This window comes from Haliotis rubra, unplaced genomic scaffold, assembly GCF_003918875.1.
Source record: "Haliotis rubra isolate DU_JTF1 unplaced genomic scaffold, ASM391887v1 Scf77, whole genome shotgun sequence".
NCBI lineage: Eukaryota > Metazoa > Mollusca > Gastropoda > Lepetellida > Haliotidae > Haliotis > Haliotis rubra.
In genome coordinates this window covers 2082676-2110526 of record NW_025767490.1, presented here as the reverse complement: position 1 = coordinate 2110526, position 27851 = coordinate 2082676, and the positions used below count along the sequence as shown (strand labels likewise).

At 38.7% G+C, this 27851-nt stretch overlaps 1 protein-coding gene across 1 annotated transcript; it reads right to left on the bottom strand.

Annotated features, from left to right (window-relative positions):
• Positions 1 to 1602: 1602 nt before the first annotated feature.
• Positions 1603 to 23480, bottom strand: LOC124260617 (L-galactose dehydrogenase-like). The gene is made up of 11 exons (XM_046694939.1): positions 22971 to 23480; positions 17230 to 17339; positions 15509 to 15654; positions 14459 to 14504; positions 14191 to 14327; positions 13863 to 13993; positions 11258 to 11360; positions 10488 to 10619; positions 6957 to 7042; positions 5710 to 5796; positions 1603 to 2115 (listed from the first exon to the last, which is right to left on the bottom strand). The coding sequence occupies exons 1-11, from the start codon at positions 22976 to 22978 to the stop codon at positions 2031 to 2033; spliced, it is 1071 nt and encodes a 356-aa protein (XP_046550895.1). The 5' UTR covers positions 22979 to 23480; the 3' UTR covers positions 1603 to 2030.
• Positions 23481 to 27851: the final 4371 nt, after the last annotated feature.

Genomic DNA, 27851 nt, shown 5'->3' with positions numbered 1-27851 from the left:
GGGTTGTTGTCAACACAGGTTGGGCTGCACAATATAACCAGTTTACCGGTATTTACCGGTTCAGACATGAAAACGATACGTATTGCGATACATTGATGGAAAAATGGTATTTTGACTTGCATTCGGAAAACTTCGTAACACTCGGAAATCTTCGGATATTTATATTATTCACATTTTTATTTTTAATCATGAATAAAAGTTGTTATTAAAGCTTAATCAAACATAGTGATATTGCTGTGTATTTGCTCTATAAATCAAGCATTGCCTCGATTATAAGTAGTTTTTACTTCACGCAATATATTGCAATACATATCGCAATACATGCTTTTGCATCGCAATATATCGCAATATGAAAATTCTCTGCAATACCCACCCCTAAACACAGGTACTACAGATATGTACCCCAGGTACGTTTCTGTATGCAGACATGTACCCTAATCTACAGAAACAAGCCTGGTGCACTAAACTGGGACCATCTTCTGCAAACCCAAACCCAAAACCGTTTGTATTTGCTCCTGTTCAACTGATTGTCAGTGGCATTGAGCATCGCAAAATATTCATTATTGTGTATGCACTTTTCTTACATAACACAATCAAATGCATCCAATAAAACAGTATGACAGTTCCGATCAAGAAAAGGGCATGAAATGGACATGTCCTAGGGTATGTTTCAGCATTCTGATTTTGGTTAGGGTACGTTACTGTATACAGAAATGTACCTGGGGTACACATCTCTAGTACCTAGTGGTGTTCTGATGATCAAAAATAATCGAAAATCGATCTAAGGAAGGATTGAAAAGGATTATCAATTGTAAAAAACATATTTCCGATTACTCAGAATTTTGTTGTTTTAGTAAAAACACGCTTAAATGAAGTAAACTAACCATTGACAGAGGCCCAGATAAGCTGCGTATCCGGGTAAAATACGCATAGAAAATTTCCAATTACGCATTGAAAAAATAATTGTTGCGTACCAATTATGCATTTAAAATGTTAGATACGCAAAATGTTTAAAACAAATGCGTACAGAATATATTTATAAAAATCGCTTGCGTAATGAAAAAGACATCGATTGCTATTTGTACTGTAAGTATAGGATGAGCTATTTTTATAAAATCATTTTCATTATATTTAAGTTGGTTTTGATTAGGTATTACATAAGGCAGAACATACCTGCTTAGTAAACTTACTCAATGACGTAATACTAGGGTGAGCAAAATGACTTAAATACGCACATATTTGAAAGTAGTGGGTAACGGAAAATGAAATACCCACTCAACATACATAATACCCACTCCAAAAAAATACAATGGGTACAGTACCCACATGAGCTAAATCCTATCTGGAGCTCTGCATTGAATTTGACAAATATTCACAAGCAAACATGCACTCAAAAGCATAAAGCTATACTCATTATAAAATGTTAACTATTTTCATTGTTTAATTACAATTCAGCGTCTTTCTTGCATGCGTGCATTTCTTTTCATGACAGTATTAGTTATATAAAACATTAATTACACAAAAAATTGGGGAAAACCCTTAAAATTGGGGATTACATTAAAAATGTATATATTTCGATTATAGTCGATAATTGATAGTGGATTTGGTTTCCGATTCCCAACACTAGTAATACCCGTGCCGATAACGACCCCTTCAGTCTTAATAACAGCCTAAGCTGGAGTTACCTTCATGCCCATCATAAGCGAAAATGCTTACTCTTATTGCAGAGAACTTTTAGAAGACTAGATAAGCAGTGGAGAAAACAGTTTGTCAACAGCTGCCTTGACCAGACAAAATTATAACTAGCTTCTCTCCTGTCATTCAGGTTGACTGAAAAACTAGAATTCGACACAAAAACAGTACAAAAAGCACCACAATATGTAACCATATTATTACCCTATTGATTCAATACTCGTTGTTAGTACAGTATCAAAATGTGTATGATGTCACTCAAATATTGCATTGTGTATAACAATCCCAACATCTCCCTACATGTTGTGATGCATCTTCTGAGCTGAGCACCTCAAGCTTCAACCAGACTGGCTTTTCAAAGATGCCCGGTATTCTGCGACCTCCACGCCCTCCCAGTTCTTGTTGTTCAGCGGCTTCATGAACCTAGGAAAGGGAGGTAAATGTGATGAATAATCAGACTTCAGAGTTAGATTTAATACATATTTTTTTAGTATTCCAGTTATAACATGGCTTGGCTGAAACAGTCCCTATTTCAAAAGATATTTGTCTAATTAGAAAAACATCATGCCGCATATTTTTTCCTCCCTGATGTGTTCAAAAATATAGAACCTCAAGAAACTTTGGCAAAACATTTAATTTTATTGATTTTTTCTAACTTGTTTGTTCAATTATTTAAGGTTGTCTCGTTTACATGTTATTACAACATGAAGGAGACAGCTCCTCTTGAGGGTGTTGGGATATGGCTAAACTATTGATGCTCGAACTGATTCCCATTCCTAGCATCCCCATCCAAAGGATATCTGGAATACTACAGAAAGCAGGGAAAACCCCATTTACGCACCATGAAATAATGGCATTAAGATAACACTATTGACTAAGCAAGTAGGTTTTCAGGACTCTTGCAATATTCCAGCTATTTCCTTACACGCACCCCAGAAATTGGCGCCAATCATTTCATCCATGTACAGAATAAAACCAGCTCTAAGGGCTGATGAGCAAATACCATATCCAAAAGACTACCCTAAGACCTAACAAAACCTATACAAGCATATTGGACCTTGTACAGTTATTCAAATACAGAATTAAACATTTTACGTGATCAACAAGTCAAACTGCTGGAATGATGAAGGATGTTAGTAGAAACACTTATGTCTTATTTTGCCAGTTTTGTAAGTCACTGGTCATTGTTCTTATAAATCAAATAAATTGGTCAAACCAAGTCAAATAATCTTTTTTGTTTCTGTTTCTCTAAACATAATATAAAATATAATCAACAACAGACTAGCTGTATTTATCAATATACATACGTATTCGTTACCTATATTTGTGATTAGGGCTGGGTAAAAGATTGATAATCAGAAATATTGTCAATGGGAATCATTTTTAATGATTATCGATATGAAAATCATCAATGAAATATTGTGATGAAATAATTTTAGAATTTAACCTCAAAATACACAGAGTTAGGTCTGTGTTCATGGGCTTTTCCTAACGTATGTTCAGGTCGACGTTTTGTTGGTAATCCACACATAAATATGTCACTTCCCACCACTGATGTGAAATATGTAGGGATGTCATGATACACAAGTTTCATGAATCGATACATATCACGATACCCATGTCACGATTCCATACGTTTCACGATACCTATTTTCACAGCATTATTGCGTAAATTTAGTTACATTTTGAACATTAATATTTCATACTTTATAACTGTCCATGAAAAGATCAACATTTCTTATTCTCAGAGATTATAAAGTTCTAATTCCCCATCTTTGTGCATGAAAAATAATCATTTATAACTCTCATAACTTCAAAAAACCGCAAACTGTAAACTGATACAATTGCGAACTGTAAACGATACATAAACATATTTAAACCGATACTTTCATAACTAAATATCGATACAGTTTTGAATGTATCAATAACTGTATCGTCTTCGAAAAAGTATTGATGCATCGATGCAGGGAAATGGGTGCTTCCTACCATTCACATCAAACAGTTTCACAGTCTCTGATTTAGTGTTCTGGTCACATGATTCTTCATCTTCTTGAAGTTCTTCACTTCTCGTGACTCTTCACTATTCACCAAATTGACTGTTGGGAAATGAAGTTCAAGCAATCCTATCTTTTGTGCTGTAATACTTCCCTTGATTACACAATACTCCACATCTGCAACCTGAACTGTCACTGCTTCTGGTTTCTCGGTACCAGGGATATGGAAATACACCACACACGATCTAAGGTTTGTGACTTTGGCAAGCTTTCATTCTCACTGATAGGTTCATCAAGCTCAAAGTCCTTTGGCAATATTTTCCTGAAGACTGACACAGGAATAATGTTGGTTTCTGCTCCAGAATCTATCTTACAGTCGCAATACGTAACTGTTGTTCCCTTTCCTTGAGAAATTACCACTGTGAGAATAGCTTTGTCCTTGTCAGACTTGTGCACAGTATCCACATCGCACACAGTATCAATATCACTGACAGTATCAATACTGTCAACTGATATCTGTCCCAGATACAGACAAGAATCTTCATCATCAGACCGTCCGTTGTCAACCTGAACTTCATGGACTTTCTTCTTTATTTTCTTCGTACAAGCTCTAGAGTAATGTCCAACTTGTTTGCACAAATAACACTTTGATTTCTTTGCCGGACATCCTGCACCTTGAAAATGTTCTAACAGACAGCTCTGACATTTCCTTGTCTGTGCTCTATCTTTGTTTGCAAAAGACTTTTTTCCAGTACCATGAGATTTTCTTATCACAGGATTGACTTCAGCTTCTGATGATAATGTCATTCTTTTCATTTGTCTAGTGGCAGATTCTTCTGTTTTGGCTAATCTAATCACTTCATCAAGATCTAAATCATTGCCCTTCTTCAGACATTCCTTCCTGACCCTGTCTGAATTCATGCCAAACACAAGGTGATCTCTGACAAACCTCTCCTTCGATGGATATCCTGCCTCATTCACAAGTGTGGTAACAAATTCTTCAAGTGAAAGCGTTCCCTGTTTGAGACAATGCAGTTGCAATTAATTCATTCGACTGAGGTCGTACATAATCTTCATACTTGTCAAAGTAGTTATTCAGTTTTTTAGACTGTTCATCAGAAAATGCCCAACTGTTGTATATGTCTAGCCCACGTTCGCCAGCCCATAACAGTAAATACTTGCATTTCGTCTGCTCTTCAACTTTGACGAGAGGTCCCGTGAATATAAAATTCGCACATTGTTTCCAAACTTTGAATCTTCTGTACAGACCCCCATCATCAGTCCAATCCATCGTCGGACCCTTGTCGTACCACGACGAAGACACATGTTTACCAGTACCTCTCTTTTCACTCATGCCGATATCGGGATTTGGAGTCCAGAAATTACACAGAACTTCCACTTACATCAGTAGAACTGTCACTTCACTTACACCAGTGATGCTAATCTGTCATTTCTCCCCCTTCTCCGCGTTCAGGGTTCTTCTGACACCATGTGAAATAATAAGAAGAGGATGCTCCGTTCAACAGCCATTTATTCCGGTAGCCATCTTGTATACCCGACAGTGGTGCTCCTTAAAATATGTTCCCATGTAATCAGGTCCGTAACTGGTGTTACCAAAGATAGTTACTCATATCTTTACACATTTAACGATGATAGATCTCTAGGATCTATATCAATAACCAGCCCTCTCTGTGATACATATCATATTCGCCTGTAGTCATTACCAGATACCCATGAAGATCCGAGTTAGAATTGGTTTTCAGTAACCAATGCTTGTTGTAAGAGGCAACTTACGGGATCGGGTGGTCAGGCTCGCTGACTTGGTTGACACATGTCATCGGTTTCCAATTGCGCTGAGAATTTTGAGATCGATGCTCATGATGTTGATCACTGGATTACCTGGTCCAGAGTCGATTATTTATAAACCGCTGCCATATAGCTGGAATATTGCTGTGAGTGAGGCATTAAACCAACCAACCAGCCAACCAATCATTGCCAGACACACCCCTGCTTGCTGACTTACTTCTCCATTACTTCTTGCTGTGTCTTCTTCTCCAGGTCACTGAGCGGAGTGTACACGGAGTCAATGTTCTTCTGTAGGTTTTGCAAACTGAAACAAACAACAAACACACATAAAATACACTCCCCATGCAACTGCTACACAATGAGGGTTACAGACCAGAATAGATCCCCAGCAACCTGACTGGTGAGAAATGGAACCCGTGTCAGCTTTTCTGACTTGGTTGATAGCATCTCCTCATAACCCCACCAACCTGTGAAGATCGGGTTAGATTTGGTCTTCATCAACCCACGCTTGTCGTAAGGGGCGACTAACAGAATCAAATGGTCAGGCTCGCTGACTTGGTTGACACATGTCATCGAATCCCAATTGCGTACATCGATACTCATGCTGTTGATCACTGGATTCTATGGTCTAGACTTGATTATTTGCAGACTGGCGCCATATAGCTGGAATAGTGCTGAGTGTGGCGTAAAACTACAGTGTGGGTCAGTGTTGAAAATATCAATCACTGGATCGTCTGGTCCAGGATTGGCTACAAACAAGCCATCCTCATAAAGCAGGAATATTGTTGAGAACGGCATTAAACAACAAACAGAAAGAAACACACAAAACAAAAACGCCTTCATATAATAAATAAACAATCCACACAAAAACAAAGAAAAAGTATTATAAATTCTACACCACATCATGTGTCTTGCTGCCATAAAGATCCCCCGGAAAATGTAATTACATTTTCTACTTCTCCAACATGAAAAACTGGATGTGATTCTTTGTCATTTCATCAATACCATAAATCCTCATTGTGCAGTGAAAGATATTTGATTAGTTTTAAATCACATGAACATCGACGTATATTCACTCAGTTTCGAAGAGGACACAGTGAATTGGAGACTGTACTTTTGGTGGAAAAGATCAATTATCTGTGTGTAAACATTGTAAAGTTATAGAAAATGACCAGCACATACTTTCTGATTGTCCTCTCTATTATGTTGACCAGTTGTATTCCTGAATTAACAGGATTCTGGATTAACAGTGTGTGCGTGTCAATATAAGTTGTATGCTTCTCTCGAGGGTAATATGACGTCATATGATTGTTAGCCATACAGCTTGTCGTGGAGTGTTTGGCGGTTACCGTGGCAGTGGGTAATATTTTTTTCCAGTTGTCACCCTCCTAGGAAACTTGTTAAAGCATCACTGACCAATTATAATTAAAGAATTTTACATGAAGGTAACATAATGCTCCATACCTGGCAGTGCTGACCAGAGTGGAGTGGTATTGTGGCTGAGACAAGGTGAAGTCCATGGCAAGACGAGATATATCCACTCCCCTCTCCTGGAACCAACAAAGTAGACATGCCTATGTCAGCCAGTGGCTTAATATTTGATCAATTAAGAAATCATTTATCACTTTGGTTTCATCTCCCTCTTTTCAGAGTGTGACATGCTAGGCTCAATTTAGGAACTTCACACTTGACAGACTCAGAAATAGTTGGTTTTACCCTGATGGTCCTGAAACTGACACTAAACCTAATTATTTCATCAACACACAATGATATCATAATAAAAGACATACAAGCCATAATTTCATGGATAAAAGTCTAGATGTGCTTTTTTGAAAATTTAAGAGGAAAGTCGAGACAAAGTTTATGTTTAAATATTGCAAAAGGGACACAACTCTGCACAGTAACTTGTGATAATGTACGTAGTGAAAGTTTGTTTGTTTAATACTGAGATCAGACAATCTGGTGATCAACAGGGTGAGTAGCAATCCACTCCATCAGGGTACACTGACTTCATTGTTGTGTTGGCTGTCTGTATGTTCAGGTTGTGTTGGCTTTCTGTATGTTCAGGTTGTGTTGGCTGTATCAGTGCTGTGTTGACTGTATCGGTGTTGTGTTGACTGTATCAGTATTGTGTTGACTGTATCAGTGTTGTGTTGACTGTATCAGTGTTGTGCTGACTGTATCAGTGTTGTGTTGACTGTATCAGTGCTGTGTTGACTGTATCGGTGTTGTGTTGACTGTATCAGTGTTGTGTTGACTGTATCAGTGTATGTGTTGACTGTATCAGTGTTGTGTTGACTGTATCAGTGTTGTGTTGACTGTATCAGTGCTGTGTTGACTGTATCGGTGCTGTGTTGACTGTATCAGTGTTGTGTGTACTGTTGTATCATGCTGTGTTGACTGTATCAGTGTTGTGTTGACTGTATCAGTGTTGTGTTGACTGTATCAGTGTTGTGTTGACTGTATCAGTGCTGTGTTGACTGTATCAGTGTTGTGTTGCCTCTTTGTCCATGTGTTGACTGTATCAGTGTTGTGTTGACTGTATCAGTGTTGTGTTGACTGTATCAGTGCTGTGTTGACTGTATCAGTGTTGTGTTGCCTGTATGTCCATGTGTTGACTGTATCAGTGTTGTGTTGACTGTATCAGTGCTGTGTTGACTGTATCAGTGTTGTGTTGAGTCTATGTCAGTGTTGTTGACTGTATCAGTGCTGTGTTGACTGTATCAGTGTTGTGTTGACTGTATCAGTGCTGTGTTGATGTATCTGTGCTGTGTTGACTGTATCGGTGTTGTGTTGACTGTATCAGTGTTGTGTTGACTGTATCAGTGCTGTGTTGACTGTATCAGTGCTGTGTTGACTGTATCGAGTGTTGTGTTGACTGTATCAGTGTTGTGTTGACTGTATCAGTGCTGTGTTGACTGTATCAGTGCTGTGTTGACTGTATCAGTGCTGTGTTGACTGTATCAGTGCTGTGTTGACTGTATCAGTGTTGTGTTGACTGTATCAGTGCTGTGTTGACTGTATCAGTGTTGTGTTGACTGTATGTCCATGTGTTGACTGTATCAGTGTTGTGTTGACTGTATCAGTGTTGTGTTGACTGTATCAGTGTTGTGTTGACTGTATCAGTGTTGTGTTGACTGTATCAGTGTTGTGTTGACTGTATCAGTGTTGTGTTGACTGTATCAGTGCTGTGTTGACTGTATCAGTGTTGTGTTGCCTGACTGTATGTCAGTGTTGTGTTGACTGTATCAGTGTTGTGTTGACTGTATCAGTGTTGTGTTGACTGTATCAGTGTTGTGTTGACTGTATCAGTGCTGTGTTGACTGCATGTGTGTTGTGTTGTTGACTCTATGCATGTGTTGACTGTATCAGTGCTGTGTTGACTGTATCAGTGCTGTGTTGACTGTATCAGTGTTGTGTTGACTGTATCAGTGTTGTGTTGACTGTATCAGTGTTGTGTTGACTGTATCAGTGTTGTGTTGACTGTATCAGTGCTGTGTTGAGTGTGGACTGTATTAGTGCTGTGTTGACTGTATCAGTGTTGTGTTGACTGTATCAGTGTTGTGTTGACTGTATCAGTGTTGTGTTGGCTGTATGTATCAGTGTTGTTGACTGTATCAGTGTTGTGTTGACTGTATCAGTGCTGTGTTGACTGTATCAGTGCTGTGTTGACTGTATCAGTGCTGTGTTGACTGTATCAGTGTTGTGTTGACTGTATCAGTGTTGTGTTGACTGTATCAGTGTTGTGTTGACTGTATCAGTGTTGTGTTGACTGTATCAGTGCTGTGTTGACTGTATCAGTGTTGTGTTGACTGTATCAGTGTTGTGTTGACTGTATCAGTGTTGTGTTGACTGTATCAGTGTTGTGTTGACTGTATCAGTGTTGTGTTGACTGTATCAGTGTTGTGTTGACTGTATCAGTGTTGTGTTGTATCTGTTGTGTGACTGTATCAGTGCTGTGTTGACTGTATCAGTGCTGTGTTGACTGTATCAGTGCTGTGTTGACTGTATCAGTGCTGTGTTGACTGTATGACAGTGACTGTATGTGTTGACTGTATCAGTGTTGTGTTGACTGTATCAGTGTTGTGTTGACTGTATCAGTGTTGTGTTGACTGTATCAGTGCTGTGTTGACTGTATCAGTGTTGTGTTGACTGTATCAGTGTTGTGTTGACTGTATCAGTGTTGTGTTGACTGTATCAGTGTTGTGTTGACTGTATCAGTGTTGTGTTGACTGTATCAGTGTTGTGTTGACTGTATCAGTGCTGTGTTGACTGTATCAGTGTTGTGTTGACTGTATCAGTGTTGTGTTGACTGTGTTGACTGTATCAGTGTTGTGTTGACTGTATCAGTGTTGTGTTGACTGTATCAGTGCTGTGTTGACTGTATCAGTGCTGTGTTGACTGTATCAGTGTTGTGTTGACTGTATCAGTGTTGTGTTGACTGTATCAGTGTTGTGTTGACTGTATCAGTGTTGTGTTGACTGTATCAGTGTTGTGTTGACTGTATCAGTGCTGTGTTGACTGTATCAGTGCTGTGTTGACTGTATCAGTGTTGTGTTGACTGTATCAGTGCTGTGTTGACTGTATCAGTGTTGTGTTGACTGTATCAGTGTTGTGTTGACTGTATCAGTGTTGTGTTGACTGTATCAGTGTTGTGTTGACTGTATCAGTGTTGTGTTGACTGTATCAGTGCTGTGTTGACTGTATCAGTGCTGTGTTGACTGTATCAGTGCTGTGTTGACTGTATCAGTGTTGTGTTGACTGTATCAGTGTTGTGTTGACTGTATCAGTGTTGTGTTGACTGTATCAGTGTTGTGTTGACTGTATCTGTGCTGTGTTGACTGTATCAGTGCTGTGTTGACTGTATCAGTGCTGTGTTGACTGTATCTGTGCTGTGTTGACTGTATCAGTGCTGTGTTGACTGTATCTGTGCTGTGTTGACTGTATCTGTGCTGTGTTTACTGTATGTCTTATTGTGCATGTTATTTTGTTTACCTTGCAGTAGGCTGCTGCTGCAGCACAGGTATCCTTGAGATCCTGGGATGCCGGGTGCCAAGATGGGGCGCCGCGGTCCGACAACAGACCCATACTGATTGGTGAGGCATTCAGAATCCCAATACCTTTAGACTGCAACAGAAACGTTTATACAACATCCAATAATATTCTTCAGAATCACCTTTCCTTCATGATGTCATAAAGTTTCACTATCTCTTCAAAACATGCCTGACAACCAAACACATGATATATAAATTACTATCAGTGATTCCCATATCATTCCTACCTTGAACTCATAGACCCAAGTTTCTACCTTGCAATGCAACTAAAAATGTGATTCACTATACTGCACTGATTACAAACTGTGTCCTTGAAAACTTGTATATGAAGGCTAAAGTGTCAACATAATATCTTCAAAAACACAGTTTATATTTTAACAGCTGTTATTCTATATCTAAGAATGATATATATTCTGACACCGGTCATTCTATATCTAAGAAGGGTATATATTCTGCCAGGGAGATATCATATCTCGAAGTATGGAATATATTCTGCCAGTGAGATATCCTACCTCAAAGTATGGGATATAATCTACTAGGGAGATATCCTACCTCAAAGTATATAATATATTCTGCCGGAGAGATATCCTACCTCAAAGTATGGAATATAATCTGCCAGGAGATATCCTACCTCAAAGTATGGTATATAATCTGCTAGTAAGATATCCTACCTCAAAGTATGGTATATATTCTGCCAGGGATATATCCTACCTCAAAGTATGGAATATATTCTGCAAGGGAGTTATCATTCATAGATCCTCGGCAGTAGGTCAGTATACTGTCTATCTTCACCGTACTCTTCTCCAGCACTGTCCTAAATAAACAAATCAACATTTCACATTGTCTTTACATCACATCTCCTCTCATCTATTTACTGGACACTGACCATGCTAACCAGACATGTGCCACAAGATTCAATATCTTTCTGTGTCTATGGTAACAATACAGTCCACATTTCCAATTGAAGCACTGTCTAACCATGGATAACTATAACAATCAAAATGAATTGCAAAGGCAAGTGTCAATACATCATGTAATATGTTTAATGACATTAATGTCAAAACTTTAATTTATGTACAAAACTAAATTGGCCTAGATTTTTGACACTTAGCCCCAGCCAGGGCAAAGGGAAGTAACTCTAATGTATTTTGGCAGACTTGAGAGATGTGAGCACATGACTGACTGACTGAGTTTGTTTTTACGCTGCTTTTAGCAATATTCCAGCAATATCACGGCGAGGAACACCAGAAATGGGCTTCACTCATTGTACCCATGTGGGGATTCGAACCCGGATCTTCGGCGTGACGAGCCAACGCTTTAACCACTAGACTACCCCACCACCCCTGTGAGCACATGATCAGCTAGGGCTGCATGGTGTTAGGTATGAAGATGTGGAATGAAATGTTAGCTTGACATGTTTGAAGATTTGAGGACCTGCAACATATATTAACATCAATCATTCAAGCAATGATGAATTATAAAGGTCAAGTCAACTGTATTGAAGGTATTGGCATGTTTAATAGAAGAAGTGCATGACCTGTGACTTTGATTTTGAAGCTGAATTGAGTTTGAACTGAGTATAGACTTGATAAGAACTGAACAGAGGATTTGGAAACTACAGAATAGGGTTCTGATTCAAGTTGTATTTATATCTCACAAGGATACCAGGATCACATTCGTAGAACTACTCGTGTCATTCCGGCAAGCTGGATGGCGTCTCATAACCCTCTCGTGGCCATGTTTACGACTGGGCTCTGTACAAGTGCAAACGGGCACGGTGACGGAGATGAAAATAGTCTAGTACTATTACCAAGGAAAGATAACTCTGAATTTCCAAACATGGCTACTCCTAGAATATCCTAATATCCCATGGGCAAAACAACTATATCATGTCAGTCATTCCCTTTGTAAATATGTTTCAGTGTATAAAGTTGCTGATCCTTTAGCTCAAAGTTTATGTTTAAATTGTGCTTTGCATAGTTTAGCGAAGTTTAAAAGTTCAACGGTGCCGCCATTTTCATGCTTGATTGGTTTGCCATGATTCTTGACAATAATGGCGTTCGATAGGGGTACGAGTCTTCTTGTAGGTCACGGAAAGAGGCGAGTAGTTAGGAATGACCAAGATCATAGAGATGCTGTACATCGATGGCCACAGCACCAATGAGAAACACCAAGTCAAGGGGTATTTTCAACAGCTTTCCAAATCAATTGGTCCTGAGGGCCATGAAGTTTTTTTACACTTTGAATCTCGGGACAACCTTAATATTTTGTTCCAACAGTCAGATTTATGTTTGATGTATGCTAAGGTGCTTCATCATGTTGTTGTCTTTTGTTACTGGAACTTAACGACACTCTAATCAATATTCCAGCTACATGCGGGCGCTCTGTAAATAGTCCGGCCTGGACCAGATTTCATGACCATTGATCCATGCATCCATTGATCAACCAAGTCATCAAGCTTGCCAGTCCAACATATTTAGCTACGACTTTCAACAGGCATAGGTTTCTGGGGAACTAAATTCTTACCAAGAATCGCCACAAGTTTGTTTTATCATGCGATTATGCAGAGAAGTCAAGACAAGACCAAATGTCACTTAATGAATGTGTTGCGCAGTGGAATTGAAAATTAAACTAACTGAAATTGAAGTATCGAAATGTCCTATTTGGGGAAATAAATGTGACTCTCTTGATTAAACTGATGAAATAATTCAAGCAATAAATGTTGGGAACTAAACGTGAATCTCTTTTAACAAATGCTAATGAGGCAAGAAACTTAATGTGATACCTTAAATTCTATGATCTACACTATCTAGCTCTATTGCAGTGTAAGTCTACTATCTACAGTATCTAGCTCTATAGCAGCTAGCTATATGGAACTTCTATTTCGATGCACTAATACATTCTTTATATCAGTCTATCTTATCCTATTTTGACGAGCCGTCACCCACCTCGAGAAACACCCGAACTCAAGTAAAATCTGAACTCAACTGACATCTAAACTCAAGTCAGACCTTAACCTAAGCATAACCTCAACACAACTGACCGATTCGACCGTTTCCCACGTGGTCAAGAACACGTGGTTTGACCGCACGTGAAAAGTCATGCTCCTCGGTTTGCCGCGAAGCATGGTGCATTTACGCGATCTGTTCCAACTGTTTTGTCTCCAGACCAGAATGCATGTTGAAATTATTGAATTTCATGATTTTGAGCAATCTATGCAAAAACTTTTCACAACTATTTTGACTCATGAATATAATTGAACCGGACATTTTCTATGCTAAATTTACAGCACAATGATGATCAACCCTGTACTAACCTGAAGTTTTCTAGAGGATATCCAGTGATGCCAATCATTCTGGCCTTCCCAGCTTCCTTGACCTTCTGTAATGCTGGCAGGGTTTCGTTGATCACAATGTCAAGGTTGTCAGCAAACTCCATATCATGGATCTGTAGCATGAGCAGTTCTCAAGTTTGTTTGGCCATTATGATTTTTGCCTTTTTTTGCCTTTTTCATTTCCTTGATTTACTGCAAGTAAAAGTTATATTTTTGTTGGGATATTTGCTAGACCTGGAGGCTCGCATTACACTCTGATAACTTAACATCATGTAAAAAAGAAGTATAAAAAAGCCTTGTAGACACTCACCTGTATAATATCGATGTAGTCCACACCCAGCCTCCCATACACCTGTATAATATCGATGAGACTCTCATCCACACTCCGTATGGTTCTCTCAGCACTGAAGTCAAACATCTGGTCCGGCTCAGGCAGGTACCGACAAACTTGGTGGTGAGGTAGTAAGCTTTGGTGGTGAGGTAGCTTCCCTGGGGGCTCCTTCAGGGGCCCTAGACAAGTAAAACACTTGTAGTAAGCTTTCCCTCAGGGGACTAAAACACCTTCTGGGGGCCTAGACAAGTAAAACACTTGTAGTAAGCTTTCCTGGGGATGCCCTTCAGGGCCTAGACAAGTAAAACACTTATAAAATCAGGCCCCGATTTCTCGAAACCAACTTAAGTTTTTACTCAAATTTCAACCTGAGTTGGACAATTTGAAGCAGATGAATTTTTAACTCAACTGCATTTTTAAATAAAAAAGCCCAAACAACTTAAGTAATCTATCCACCAAACTCAAATTGTCTACTATGTTTGAGTTTAATATCGATTTTAGTTCATTCTGGGAAATGCATTTGCTCAAATTTGAGTAAAACTCTAACTTAAGTCAAAACTCAGACTTAAGTTTGTTTCGAGAAATCGGGGCCTGGTCCTGCCCTGTTATCCCAACATATGTTGAAGTTGAAAACTTCAGTTCATAAAATTTGTGAGTCCCGTGCTGGGTATTTGAACCAGACTATCTGATCCAAAGTCGGACGCCTTGTCCACATGAGCAAAGAGGTTAACCACATCAGCAAGCTGACAAGGTAAAGATGGCATCTATGGGATGACTCCACACTATGTACTGAGCTTGGCATTCCTGTGTATCCTGGTGTTATCATGACAAGACATGTGGTGGGGTGAAATTGGGTGTAATGTCGCAGTCAATATTAATTCATTTATACAGCAACATGTATGTGTGTGGAGTGTTATGGGTTTGTGTGTGTGTGTGTGTGCAGGTGTGTATGGTATGAGTGTGTTTGTTTGTGTGTGTGCAAGTGTGTATGGTATGAGTGTGTGTTGTGTTTGAGAAAGTGTGTGTAGAAGTGTGATGGGTGAAAGTGTGTGTGTGGTGTGTGAGAGAAAGTGTGTGTGGTGTGTGAGAGAAAGTGTGTGTGTGGTGTGAGAGTGAGTGGAAAGTGTGGTGGGTGAGAGAAAGTGGGTGTGGTGGGTGAGAGAAAGTGGGTGTGGTGTGTGAGAGAAAGTGTGTGTGGTGGGTGAGAGAAAGTGGGTGTGGTGCGACACAAATAACATGAACCAAGCAACACCGGATGTCTAAATTATAAAATTGTTTTACTTAATCTATATCATACCTTCCCCAAGACAGTTTCCGCCTTGCCATGGCCATACCAGGGTGCCACGTCTACAACATTGATGCCACTCCTCAGAGCCTTGCGAACCACCTCAATAGATTCCTCCTCTTTGGTGGAACGGAACACGCTGCCCAGGGACGACGCACCTGATACACAAACAGTCGATGTAGTCGATGTAGTCAGTGTGCAGCCATTACACTAACATTACCAGATGGTGGCCACATGAATACGTACAAACACCTAGTTACGGGTACAGCAACGTGCAGTAAACTTGGACAAAGTACTGTGACTATGTGAATGGGTACCTCGTAGGGATGGGAAAGCCACATTAACTCGATGCGCCTAGTGGCGGCAAGTGTTGTATTCTCACCCAGGGAGTTGAGATTGATAATACGAGGAGCCATTGAGACTGACATCCTATGATCCAGGGAAAAACAAAGCACCTGTGAGCAGCCTAGCTGGAACTCAGCGCTATATAAATAGATTATAATAAATAAATAAATAAATTTGCCATGGTCAGTCTTGCAGTGTTAAGAACATGATCCAACCAGCGTTGCAACAACACAGGGCAATAAACTATCAGGAGAAAAGGTTAAGTTTGGAAACCAAACATTTTGTGGCCAAGTAGCAGTTCTTGCCTCTTACATTTTGCAATCCCAGCTGCTATTTTGGCCAGGAGCAGATCCTCTCTTTTGTTTTTGTTGTTCTCCGTAAGCGTTTACTGTTTGGTAGCCATTGCCACCTTAACACATCAAATGTTAACAATTCTTTTCTAAAACTGTATTTGAGTGCCTGCTTTGTTTACAGAACGCCATTGCCTGGCAGAAATACTGCTTTGTGGTGTCCGCTTCTCACAAAAAATACTTTATTCATCCATTCATAGAATTTTCACAGCTTTTTTCTCTTTATGCCAAAAGGAATTTACTTCTGAGGATACTGAAGGCTGGGTATTCTTTTGCAATGACTTTCTGTATATATTTCATTATTGAGTGACCATAGTTTGACAACTGTCAAATTTTACTAAGGCTGAAAAGGTCGTCGGCACAGATACAAATGTACAGATATAAACAAAGTTATAGTACAGAAACATTTTCTGTACCCTAAATGACGGATGAGTCCATATTCCACACCCCAAAAGTGAAATCGTTTATAGTCGTTCCCGTTCAACTGGTTCCAAGTGGTATTGTGCATATTGTCAGGGTATGAAACTCCCAAAAATGTCAGCCAGACCACAGGGCTGGTAAGATGTAAAACTTGCCAGCCCTGACCAAAACTTACCTGTCCGCAAATAATTTAGGTGTGACAAGCGATGTAGTTCATCCAATCGGAATTCATCATTTATTTTTACAAGTAATTTAATAATAATCTATTATCCTGAAATATGATGAATATCTTCACATACGTGTCTAAATTTTAACCCGACCGTTGGGCAGGTGAATTTGAGAATCTGGCAGTCCGTGTTGAAAATAACCCGTCCCAGGTGGTCGGGCAGGCAGGTATTTCGAACGCTGTTATTGTGTATGCTTGTTTCTTACATAACACAATCAAAAGCGTCTAATACAACAGTATGACAGTTCCGTTCACAATACAGTATGTAATCGTCCTGGGGTACGTTTCTCTGATTTTGGCTTGGGTACATTTCTGTATACAGAAACGTCCTCCTGACAACGACTCCTCAGCTATACTAAGTAATACAGTAACCAAACACAACCAATACTCACCAAGGCTTAATACTGATACTTCAAGTCCTGTATCTCCAAAGGTATTGTAGCGCATTTTGGAACAAAGCTCTTCATCATGGAAGCCGGGTACAAATGTGGCAGGACGCTTGCTGAAACATTACATCACAAATGTAAATAACATGTGTTTTGAGCAGAAAATCTAGTGATTGATATAATGAGGGGCATGTCGACACACAACAAACAAAGTCATTGGGGCCTGACCACCATATCCATTGAACTGTGTCTTATGACATTCATGGTGCTGGAGATGAATTATGACCTAGAGTGAGAGAGTGAGTTTGATTTTACGCCGCTTTTAGCAATATTCCAGCAATATCACGGCGGGGGACACCAGAAATGGGCTTCACACATTTTACCCATGTGGAGAATCGAACCCGGGCCTTCGGTGAGACGAGCGAACGCTTTACCCACTAGGCTACCCCACCGCCCCAATTATGATCTAGACCTAACAGTGAATAATCACATGTTTATAAGTATTATTCCAGATATATCAACCAAATGGACAAGAATGGGTTTCACTCAAACTTTGGTATACTGACTGAGTTTAGTTTTACGCTGCTTTTAGCAATATTCCAGCAATATCGCGGCGGGGACACCAGAAATGGGCTTCACACATTGTGCCCATGTGGGGAATCGAACCAGGTCTTTGGTGTGATTTGAATTAGCGCTTTAACCACTAGGATACCCACCGCCCACTTTGGTATACAACTTGAACCATTTGGGGGCAGGGGGTTGCCGAGAGGTTAAAGCGTCCACTCATCATTCTGAAAATTTAACAGGGATGGCTCTTGTTCACAAAACACAACTCTGTTTAGGTATGCAAGCCAATGTTTGTTATAGAATGGAAACAGCTTTACAAGTTACAGGTTTGATTTTTAAATGGGTACAAAGTGTGAAGCCCATTTCTTTGTCCATCGACATGATATTGCTGGAATATTGATAAAAGCAGCATAAAACCTTATTCACTCACTCACTTATCCATTTGGACACACCATCACCCTAATAAGTAAACCACAGACAGAGATCCAGATAAGATTTAGCTCATGTGGGTATTGTACCCATTGTATTTTTTTGGAGTGGGTATTATGAATGTTGAGTGGGTATTCATTTTCCGTTACCCACTGCTTTCAAATATGTGGGTATTTCAGTCATTTTACTCACCTAAGTATTATGTCATTGAGCAGGTTTACTAAGCAGGTATGTTCTGCCTTATGTCATACCTAATCAAAACCAACTTAAATAGAATGGAAATGTTTTCATAAAAAATCACTCATCCTGTACTGACAGTACAACACTTGTCCTATACTAACAGTACAACTTGATAGCAATCGATGTCTTTTTCATTACCAAAGCGATTTTTATAAATATATTCCGTACGCATTTGTTATAAACTTTTGCGTATCTAACATTTTAAATGCCTAATTGGTACGCAACAAATATTTTTCAATGCGTAATTGGAAATTTTCTATGCATATTTTACCCAGATACACAGCTTATCTGGGCCTCTGCACAGACATGCTAAACATCCATTTCCTAGTAATACAGTTAATGAGTTAACTCCTTTCTGGGAGAAGTAACTGTGTTAATGTTAGTTTTGTTTGAGGCATTAACAGGAGGATGAAACAATGAATTCTTTTAGAATTTGATCACAATTCAATCATTAAAAAATACAAGAATGTTTCAAACACAAGAAAAAAACAATCTGCTCAGATATCAGTTCACCAGTTGTGTCACCTACACTTCGTGTCACTATACATATTGTGACCACCTGATTGAAGATGTAAGACCCTGCTAGAGGCTATCTGAGAGTAAACATTCCTATGTACATTCAGATAGTGCTGTCCTTGTAGATAATAGACAAACATTTTTCTCTCGCTGGAGCATAAAGAGACTTGTCTCTGCTGGGTCCGAAGATAAGATTAAAACTGTTCCCATGAATTAGGTTATAACTAACGCAATTGCTTTGCAACCTCATTTGTATTTCATTGATAACAGGACCAGAAGAAAATTTTACAATGCTGGGTATTACATTATTGTATTAAGGCACCTATCAAAATCTTTTGATTGTCTTCCTCAAGAATTGTTACCAGCAAAACTTAAGTGTTACGAGCTTAAAGTAAGTTAGTGAGTTTAGTTTTTTTCGCTTTTAGCAATATTCCAGCAATATCACAGTAGGGGACACCAAATATGGGCTTCACACATTGTACCCTGAGGATGAAATTCAAGTACAGTAAAATACCTTTATAACGAACTCTAAGGGACCACTGAAATTAGTTCGTTATATCCGTAGTTCGCTATTCACTTTTAAATGATAATATAAGGTTTATTCGGACTTAAGTTCGCTATAACCATCAGTTCGTTATATCCATGTTCGTTATAAAAGTATTCTACTGTACAAGCTGATCCACTGACCGGGGTAATATGGAATGGTGCATTATAAACATGAAAAATGAACTTTGTATTATTAATTAACATTTTTCTTTTTGGAGACATAATAATTGATTTTGATGACAAAGTAAACTTGTTTGGGGTCAGTATCAGACCACACATCGACACAACCATTGCAAAAATATTAGGTAAACAACTACATTTCATATATGCATGGGTCACTGCCTCACAAGGCAGGTCTTTTATCTTTTATCCTCTCTAAATTCATTACTTTCCCGTTTTGGTGTTTTTGCACAAGTCCAGCAGTAAGTAAATGGAAAAATCAAGAACAAGACCTAAGAATATGACTATGATAGTCCTATCTAAAATGTCTTTAATTGGCACAAACAAGCTCCTTGTAAAACACTGAGCAGATAGCGCAGGCATGCTTTTCAAAATTATCCCAAAAACATTTTCTTGTCTTTAATTTTTTTAAATAAACCTGATAAACTACACTCTCATGCTAGAACTTACAATAGAGTTTCTCATGGCACAGAAACATTCAGATATGGTATAAGTTGCTTATTACTCATGTAGATATTTCTGCAGACTTCAGAACTTGTCAGAGCTTGCCTTACTCCATGTGCAACTGCTCTGTATATAAATATGATAACTGATCTCTCATTTAAATTTTAGTTTCATTTCTCTTGGATTAAATGACTTTTAATCTTTAAAGAATTTCTACCAATCCATGTATTTTTTCTCCTAAATCATGATAATCTGTTCATCTATTTGTGGCAATTAATGTATTTTTCGTTTGCATAAGCACCATTTAAGAAAATTTCTTGCATCTTGTAAATCTCAATGTTTTCACAAAAAGTGCAAAGTTCAATGTGTTAGTTTTGTCGATGTTAACAATGTTCTAATTTCTAAATGTCAGAACACAAATTAGTGAGTGATTGAGTTTAGGTTTATGCCGCAATCAGCAATATTCCAGCTATATGGCGGCGGTCTGTAAAAAATCGAGTCTGGACCAGACAACCCAGTGATCAACAGCATGAGCATCGATCTGCACAACTGGGAACCGATGACATGTGTCAAAAAACAAATTAGTAGTAACAGACCATTATGTAAAAAATTATGTAAAAACTAAAAGTTTCAAAATTGGTAAAAATATAGAAGAATTCCCCTTGGAAAGTTGATGAAGCCATAAAAAGGTCCCATGGCAGTTGGCTCTAGGAATGTATATATTAAGTACATAATACGTTGTCAGACAGTAGTGTTTAATCACAATATAATGAGGTTGTGTTGTGCTGTACAGGCATTGTATATACATGGATGATGGCTTGTGTTTCAACTTTAAGGCAAAGTTGTCTTTTAAAGGTTAGTTCTTCATCTGATTAGAGCCAAGTGGTTAAAGCTTAAGACCCGGGAAACAATAAATGTTCTGAGTGAGTGAAACCAAACTCAGTGAGTGATTGAGTTTAGTTTAGTTTCATGCACGCTTTTAGCAATACTCCAGTAATATCACAGCTAGGGACACCAACTATGGGCTTCACACTAGTGTTGGGAATTGGTTAAAATCTCATAATTGATGATTGGTTCATTACAACCGATCAATCATCGAAAATAATTGGTTAGCATCATTTATGAAATGTGTTAATGCACACAAAAATAAGGAAAAAAACATGTAGTTCTTTGGGGTGTTTTGGGGCAAAATTTCACATCTTTAAAGGATGACTAGTATGGAGGAACATAAATTTCTTAGAGTCTTTAAGATAAATTCAATCATGACTTGGAACGAGCTTGTAGTGCTTATGAAATGTAACAGACAAAACCAACCTAGTGAAAAATACTGTTAATGAAAACAAGTGTTCTAGAATTGTTTGTGTTCGATTATGAGAAAACATGATCGATTGCTTGGTCGTTTAGTCACTGCGACCAATCTTCGATTATTTCAATTAATCAGACCACCACTACTTCACACACTGAACCCATGTCTTCAGCATGATGAGCGAACGGCTGACTACTAGGCTACCCGACCGCCCCAGATAAATAGTGATTGATGTATAAGACTGTGTAAGGTATATATAACGCAAGTGGACCCTGTGTTGTTACTTTAATAAAATGCACCATCCTATTAAATATTCACAGTACATACTACAGAATAGCGCATTTCTGACACTCATCATAGTAACTGGTCTGGAAATATTTAAAAGACTGAGGTGAACTTTTATTTACCCTCATGCCTCTATTAGCAACATCAGTGGCACAAAACAGTTCACGAAAATAATACATATATATACCAATGTAGGATGGAAAAAACACACCATTGCCGAGCACGTATATACAGATTCACTAGGTTAATAGTATAGGTGCAATTCAGTAAGGAGAGACTTACTTTATAGGTTTAAACAATAACTTGACGATTTTTAAAAATTAGGACAATTTTCTCAAGGTTCATAACTGTGGACTAGTGAAAAGTAAATTCATTTTTTATAAATATTGGTTTCAATGTAGTATTCTGTGTAAAATTGTTTTCTTTCTAAAATACACAAATTATGGAACTCATCACCTGCGTCAGACTTTTAACTTTCTTCTAGTTAAACCTATTTTTCTCCCTCCCATTTATGCAAATAATGGCTACAAGTTCAAAATTTAAGAAAGACTCACCAAATGTTTTGATGCAGTATGTTTAAGTGAGATTAAAAATTTAGATGACAATATTTTATTACTCAACACATTGTGCCTTTCGAAGATTTATCTCTTGCCTTTACCCAAAATTGTAGGTTAATGTCATTATAACTTTCATGGCCACATCAACCAGTGCAGACTAACGCTTAGTCTCTGCATATACAAAATTTTGATAGTAAAAATAAACCCATTTAAACTGAAAAGGAGCCCCTGTGAGGTGGGAAACCCTAAACCTGAGGAAATCTAGACTTGCTTCATTTAGTGCTTTAGCATTGCAAGGAGGGCTAGGCAGTAGGGAAATTAATGTGGTTCAGGGACTGTGAGATAGACAAAAAGGCTGTGGTATCATGCCTTGATGTGACTTGTGCAGTGAGCAGTTTCCTTCAGTAAAAGATATAAAGTCCTTATTATAGGCGGATCCAGAGAGAGAGGGGGGAGAGAGAATTAGGAGGGAGGAAAGTTTATTAGATCTAAAAGACCATTGAAAACGGGTGAAAATGAAGTGTGCAGCACCCCACCCCTTACGCACGCACGCACGCACGCACACACACACACACCACCACACACACCAAAACCCCACCCCTTTCTTAAAAGGTTGTATCCGCCCCTGATTAACATTGAAATACACAGTCAGTTGTTCTGAAACATATTTAACTTACCTGGACATAATGGAAATCGCTCGACACAAACTCAAACTATGTGTGAGATGTTTGCAAACCCGTTTTTCACGATCTGTCCTCGACAAGACAGTCCACTCCGACTTGGAATGATGTTGATAACACAAGCTCCAGCGTAACTTTCACAGAAACACGCACCCACTAGCTGATCATTCATAATACGTCTGTTGAGAAAGGTTGAAGATAAGTTGACAGTTATCTAATTCGTCCGAGGTCAGTACGATAAACCTTATTGAGGTCGTGTGATACAGATTGGTAGGTGACACTGCGTACACTACAGTGTTCAGCTGATGGCCGTGATGCGTGGCAGTTCACTGGCGTGTGGCCATTAGACTCTAATGTAGAGCCGTGCCACGTTCCACACTTTCACCGATGAGCATTTATTTACAACGCTCTGTTTTCCACTAATTGTTTACAAATATGAACACCCGGCTGACCAATGTAAGGGAGGCTACTCTCTCAACTCATACTTGAAAAGCACCCTAAATAAAATTCCATCCAGCGTGGAAGCAGACTGGTATGCCTGCCCTTCAGCGCTTGCGCATCTCGCTGCACTACATTGTGCAACCGATTGGACCCTGAAGGGAAAGGTACCAGTCTGGCGCGGAAGTGATTAGACATACCACTCTCAGTTGCTTAGCAACACTTGTTTACCTCCTACCGCAACAGTGTCAACAGTCGTTTCAAAAGGGAACAGGTTTAACGGGCCAAATTACAAAACGGCCCAAACTGGAAAAGTCAAAAGGGCCAAAGAAAAGTCAAACGAGCCAAGGGAAAGTCAAAAGGGCCATAGATTAAAGTCAAAAGGGCCAAACTTTTAGAATATACTTAAATAGTAAGATTAGAAGAAATCCATTACATATTGTTGAAGTAGTTCTAAATCTAAACATCCCAGTGTTGTTTATTTAAAACATCTCAGAGTGGTTAAGTGTTTATTTTGTGAGTATAGCCAACAATACAACTGTTAATTTGGTTATCTCCCAGTTGACAGACACTAGACTGTCAATGATTACAAGAGGTATCAACAGAGTCACTGGTGACAACTGCACCCATATGTACATGCATCTCCGCCCTCCTGTATATAAACTATTGTGAGAATAAAGAAGTTGATCATCCATAAACTGTTGTCATCTCTACCTGAATGTATGATGACCACACTACATATTAATACTATTTCTACTACATATTGATACAAATATAATAAAACATATAAAATATATATTTGTTTGTATGTTCTTATTTGACTTTGATCTATGGCCCTTTTGACTTGAATCTATGGCCCTTTTGACTTTCCTTTGGCCTTTTCGACTTTTTCTTTGGCGCTTTTGATTTTTTCAGTTTTGGCCCTTTTGTCCTTTGGCTACAACCCTTTCAAAATGGCCTAGGACGGTGTAACACAATGAGAATATTGTTATTGTAGAGTAAGAGCAGAAGGTCGCAGAAATACCTTTTGCAAATAATGAATATATTTCGGCAACAGGAATTAATGAACACATAAGGGTAAGGCATGTGAACAACTTCTTTATGGTGAATGTGGCGGGTTTCTTCTTTATATAACTTCACAAGTTAAAGTAGTCAAATATTGGCTAAGACTTTTAAATATGTCCTCTTTTCGTTTAATAATAATAATAATAATAATGCATATTTATGTGTGCGCCCAATCAACCTCGACAGATATGCTCAAGGCGCTACAGAGTGAAATGTTATGAAAATCAAAGAAATGTTATGAAAATGATGATGATTCTATATGATGGGAATGGGCACAGGAATTGGGGAACGAATGTAAAGAATTATTTATTTACAAGAGGTTTCAATCACATGAGGCAGGAGCAGAATGTTGAGTTTCACTCAAAGTTTATTAGTTTATTTACGCAAAGATTAAAAGATATATACCAACTAACTGGCTTGAAAAACTTTCCTTTTCTATGAAATGCCATCTTTTAAACTATACATGTATACTGAGTATTATCTATCATGTGTCACGTTTAAAATATTTAGATTAAGTTTAGCACGTTTTCGCTGCTCATTACCATGAAAAAGGTAGATTTATGAAGATAAAAAGAGATGACTGACTGACTGAGTTTAGTTTTACGTCGCTTTTAGCAATATTCCAGCAATATCACGGCGGGGGACACCGGAATAAAAAGAGATGAAAGATTATGTAAATAATATACCATTTTTGCTCGTATGTCCATTATATGATAAACTACGAAATACCTTAAAGACTTTTATTATGTCCATCCATCTATATATAAATTTTAGTCTTCATAAAACTGTAACATCCATGATATGATTCAGAATGTTGCTATGTTTATATATCACGCTATGAAACCCAGAAAAGACCGCAGAGCATCGTCTGAACGCCACGATTGTATGTAAACATATCATCAATATCGTGTATAAAACTGTTCTATACTGTATTAATATGTATCATACTATAGGCCTGTGGCCTTTGAATATTGAATAATGATTGACTGATTAAAAGAACGTACATTCACCAGTTGCTATCCTGATTGTAATACAATCATTCATCTAAACAACTTATCTTCTAAATGCCCCTAAAAATGACTACGTTGAAGTGGTCTACAGCAACCCACGTTTGATTTACACTCATTCTCAATAAACCATTGCATTTGGCACTCGCAAATAAAAAATCATGCCCTTCAAACAGCTGGATTTAAAAAGCGTCACCTTTGTTATAAATGTTTTGTATTATACAGAGGAGCAGAAAATAGCATATATACTCATGCAGTTCCTATATTAAAGAAATCCCCATCCAACTTTTAAACAACTAATCAGCTAATTTAGAAATGTAATGTGCGTCACCAACGTATCTATCATTCATGAAAGTTCTGTTTACATTATTGGTATCCATACACAGAAGAATGTACGTGGCATAAAGGTTAGGCCTCAAGGTACCGAGGAGTTCATGTACCTTGGCAGTACCATCAGGCGCAGGTACCAACATAAAGAACCGCCTTGCAAAGCACGCAATGCCTTTCGTGTGCTGAACAACGCGTGGAAGTCGTCACAGTACAGTACAGCACAAACACCAAACTTAGACTGTACAAGAGCTGGGTACTTTCCACACTTATGCACGGCTCTGAATGCTAGAGAACGACAATACGACATAAACAAGCTGTCCATATTTCGCACTAAAAGCCTCCGAGAGATCCTAAAAATCTTCTGGCCCAACAAAACCAGTAACTGCTAATATAACGTTTAACATCCTGCAAAATGGAAAGTATAAATACCATCTTAACCAGACGAAGGTGGAGATGGACTGGCCATATTCTCAGGAAGGAGCCCAGCAGTAGCACACGCACTGCTTTACACTGGACCCCAGAAGGACGACGGAGGCAAGGAAGGCCAAAGAACACCTGTCGACGCACCGTGGAGAGCGAACTGAAGACCCTAAACCACAGCGGGGTAGAATACAGCACATAGTTCAGAACAGACAAGAGTGGCGATCCTTTGTTGCTGCCCTACACGCCGATGGGCGTATAAGGGATAAAGCAAAAAAGCTAAAGGTATCAACTATGACGATATATTGGACAATGTAATTTTTCAAATGTGATTGACACACCTAAAATATACTCCCGAAACCTACAGTTGATGTGTTCATAGTATCTCAAAGGCAATGAACATGGAATGCAGAAGACTAGACTGACATTTTAAAGTCATAAACATGTAACGTACATTTCACTTGAACTGATAAGTGGATGTATTCAAGACATATTAACACAGCTTCATTTCCCATGTCGCTGACCCGTGAAGATCCGGTTTAGAATTGTTCTTTAGTAACCCATGCATGTCGCAAGAGGCGACTAACGGGATCGGGTGTCAACCAAGTCAGCGAGCCTGACCACCCGATCCCGTTAGTCGCCTCTCTCGACAAGCGTGAGTTACTGAAGAGCAATTCTAACCCAGATCTTCATGGGTAAGGTGATGAATTGGAAAGACCAATAACAGCATGGACTTGATGATCGGGTATCCTCTTTATATATTAAGGGTTTCACATTTCGCTGTGAAAGCTGTACATTGCTGCTTGACATTCTTCTGATGAGGCTAATAGAAATCTGACTTCTTTCAAGCTTGAACTAACAGCCCATTCAAGAAAATCCTTGGCATCCGGAATAACGACTCTTTCGCTCCTCACAGCCTCGTCAGCCATTCTTTTTGCTGTCCCGCCCAGGTAATCACACGGCCCCTTGCCACACCCAGCTTCATGGTATCTCAGTGGGCTAAAATAATTCCAGCGACTATCAAAACCAAAAATGTCCGTATGATACACTACTGTGTAGAAGACCTGCTTGTTTCGATACTGACTGGCAAAGTAAATTATCATCATTTAGAATAAACCTAATGAACTGTGTTTACTCTCTGTATTGAGGAAGTTAGTCGTGTTTGGCATGAAGACTGGAGACACTTGTAGCGTACACTACAAAATCGACAAAATGACCTAATCGTGGTGGATAAGTGGACATGTATAGTCACATAGTTTATCATAATATTATTTCATTTATGACATTTATTACTCAATGCATCATTAAAACAGGGCCAAAGACTCTTGTCAATTCAATCTGCATGGAGACTGTAACGTACGTTACAAAATCAATACTAACCTTCCCTTGCACTTTCCGAGTTTACATCTATAAACGGAATGGTGCCTGTTTTAGTACACCCAAGTTCCACTGCATCTATTGCAATCATGACATTAATCATGGACACTGTTGTCAAAAAGTCAAATAACCAGAGACATTATTGCGAATTAGTGTTCGAGAGGCGACTTACGGGGCTGGGTGTTGACTAGGTTGCATGTCATCCTATAACAAATGCATTGATAAAAGTGCATGATGTCAA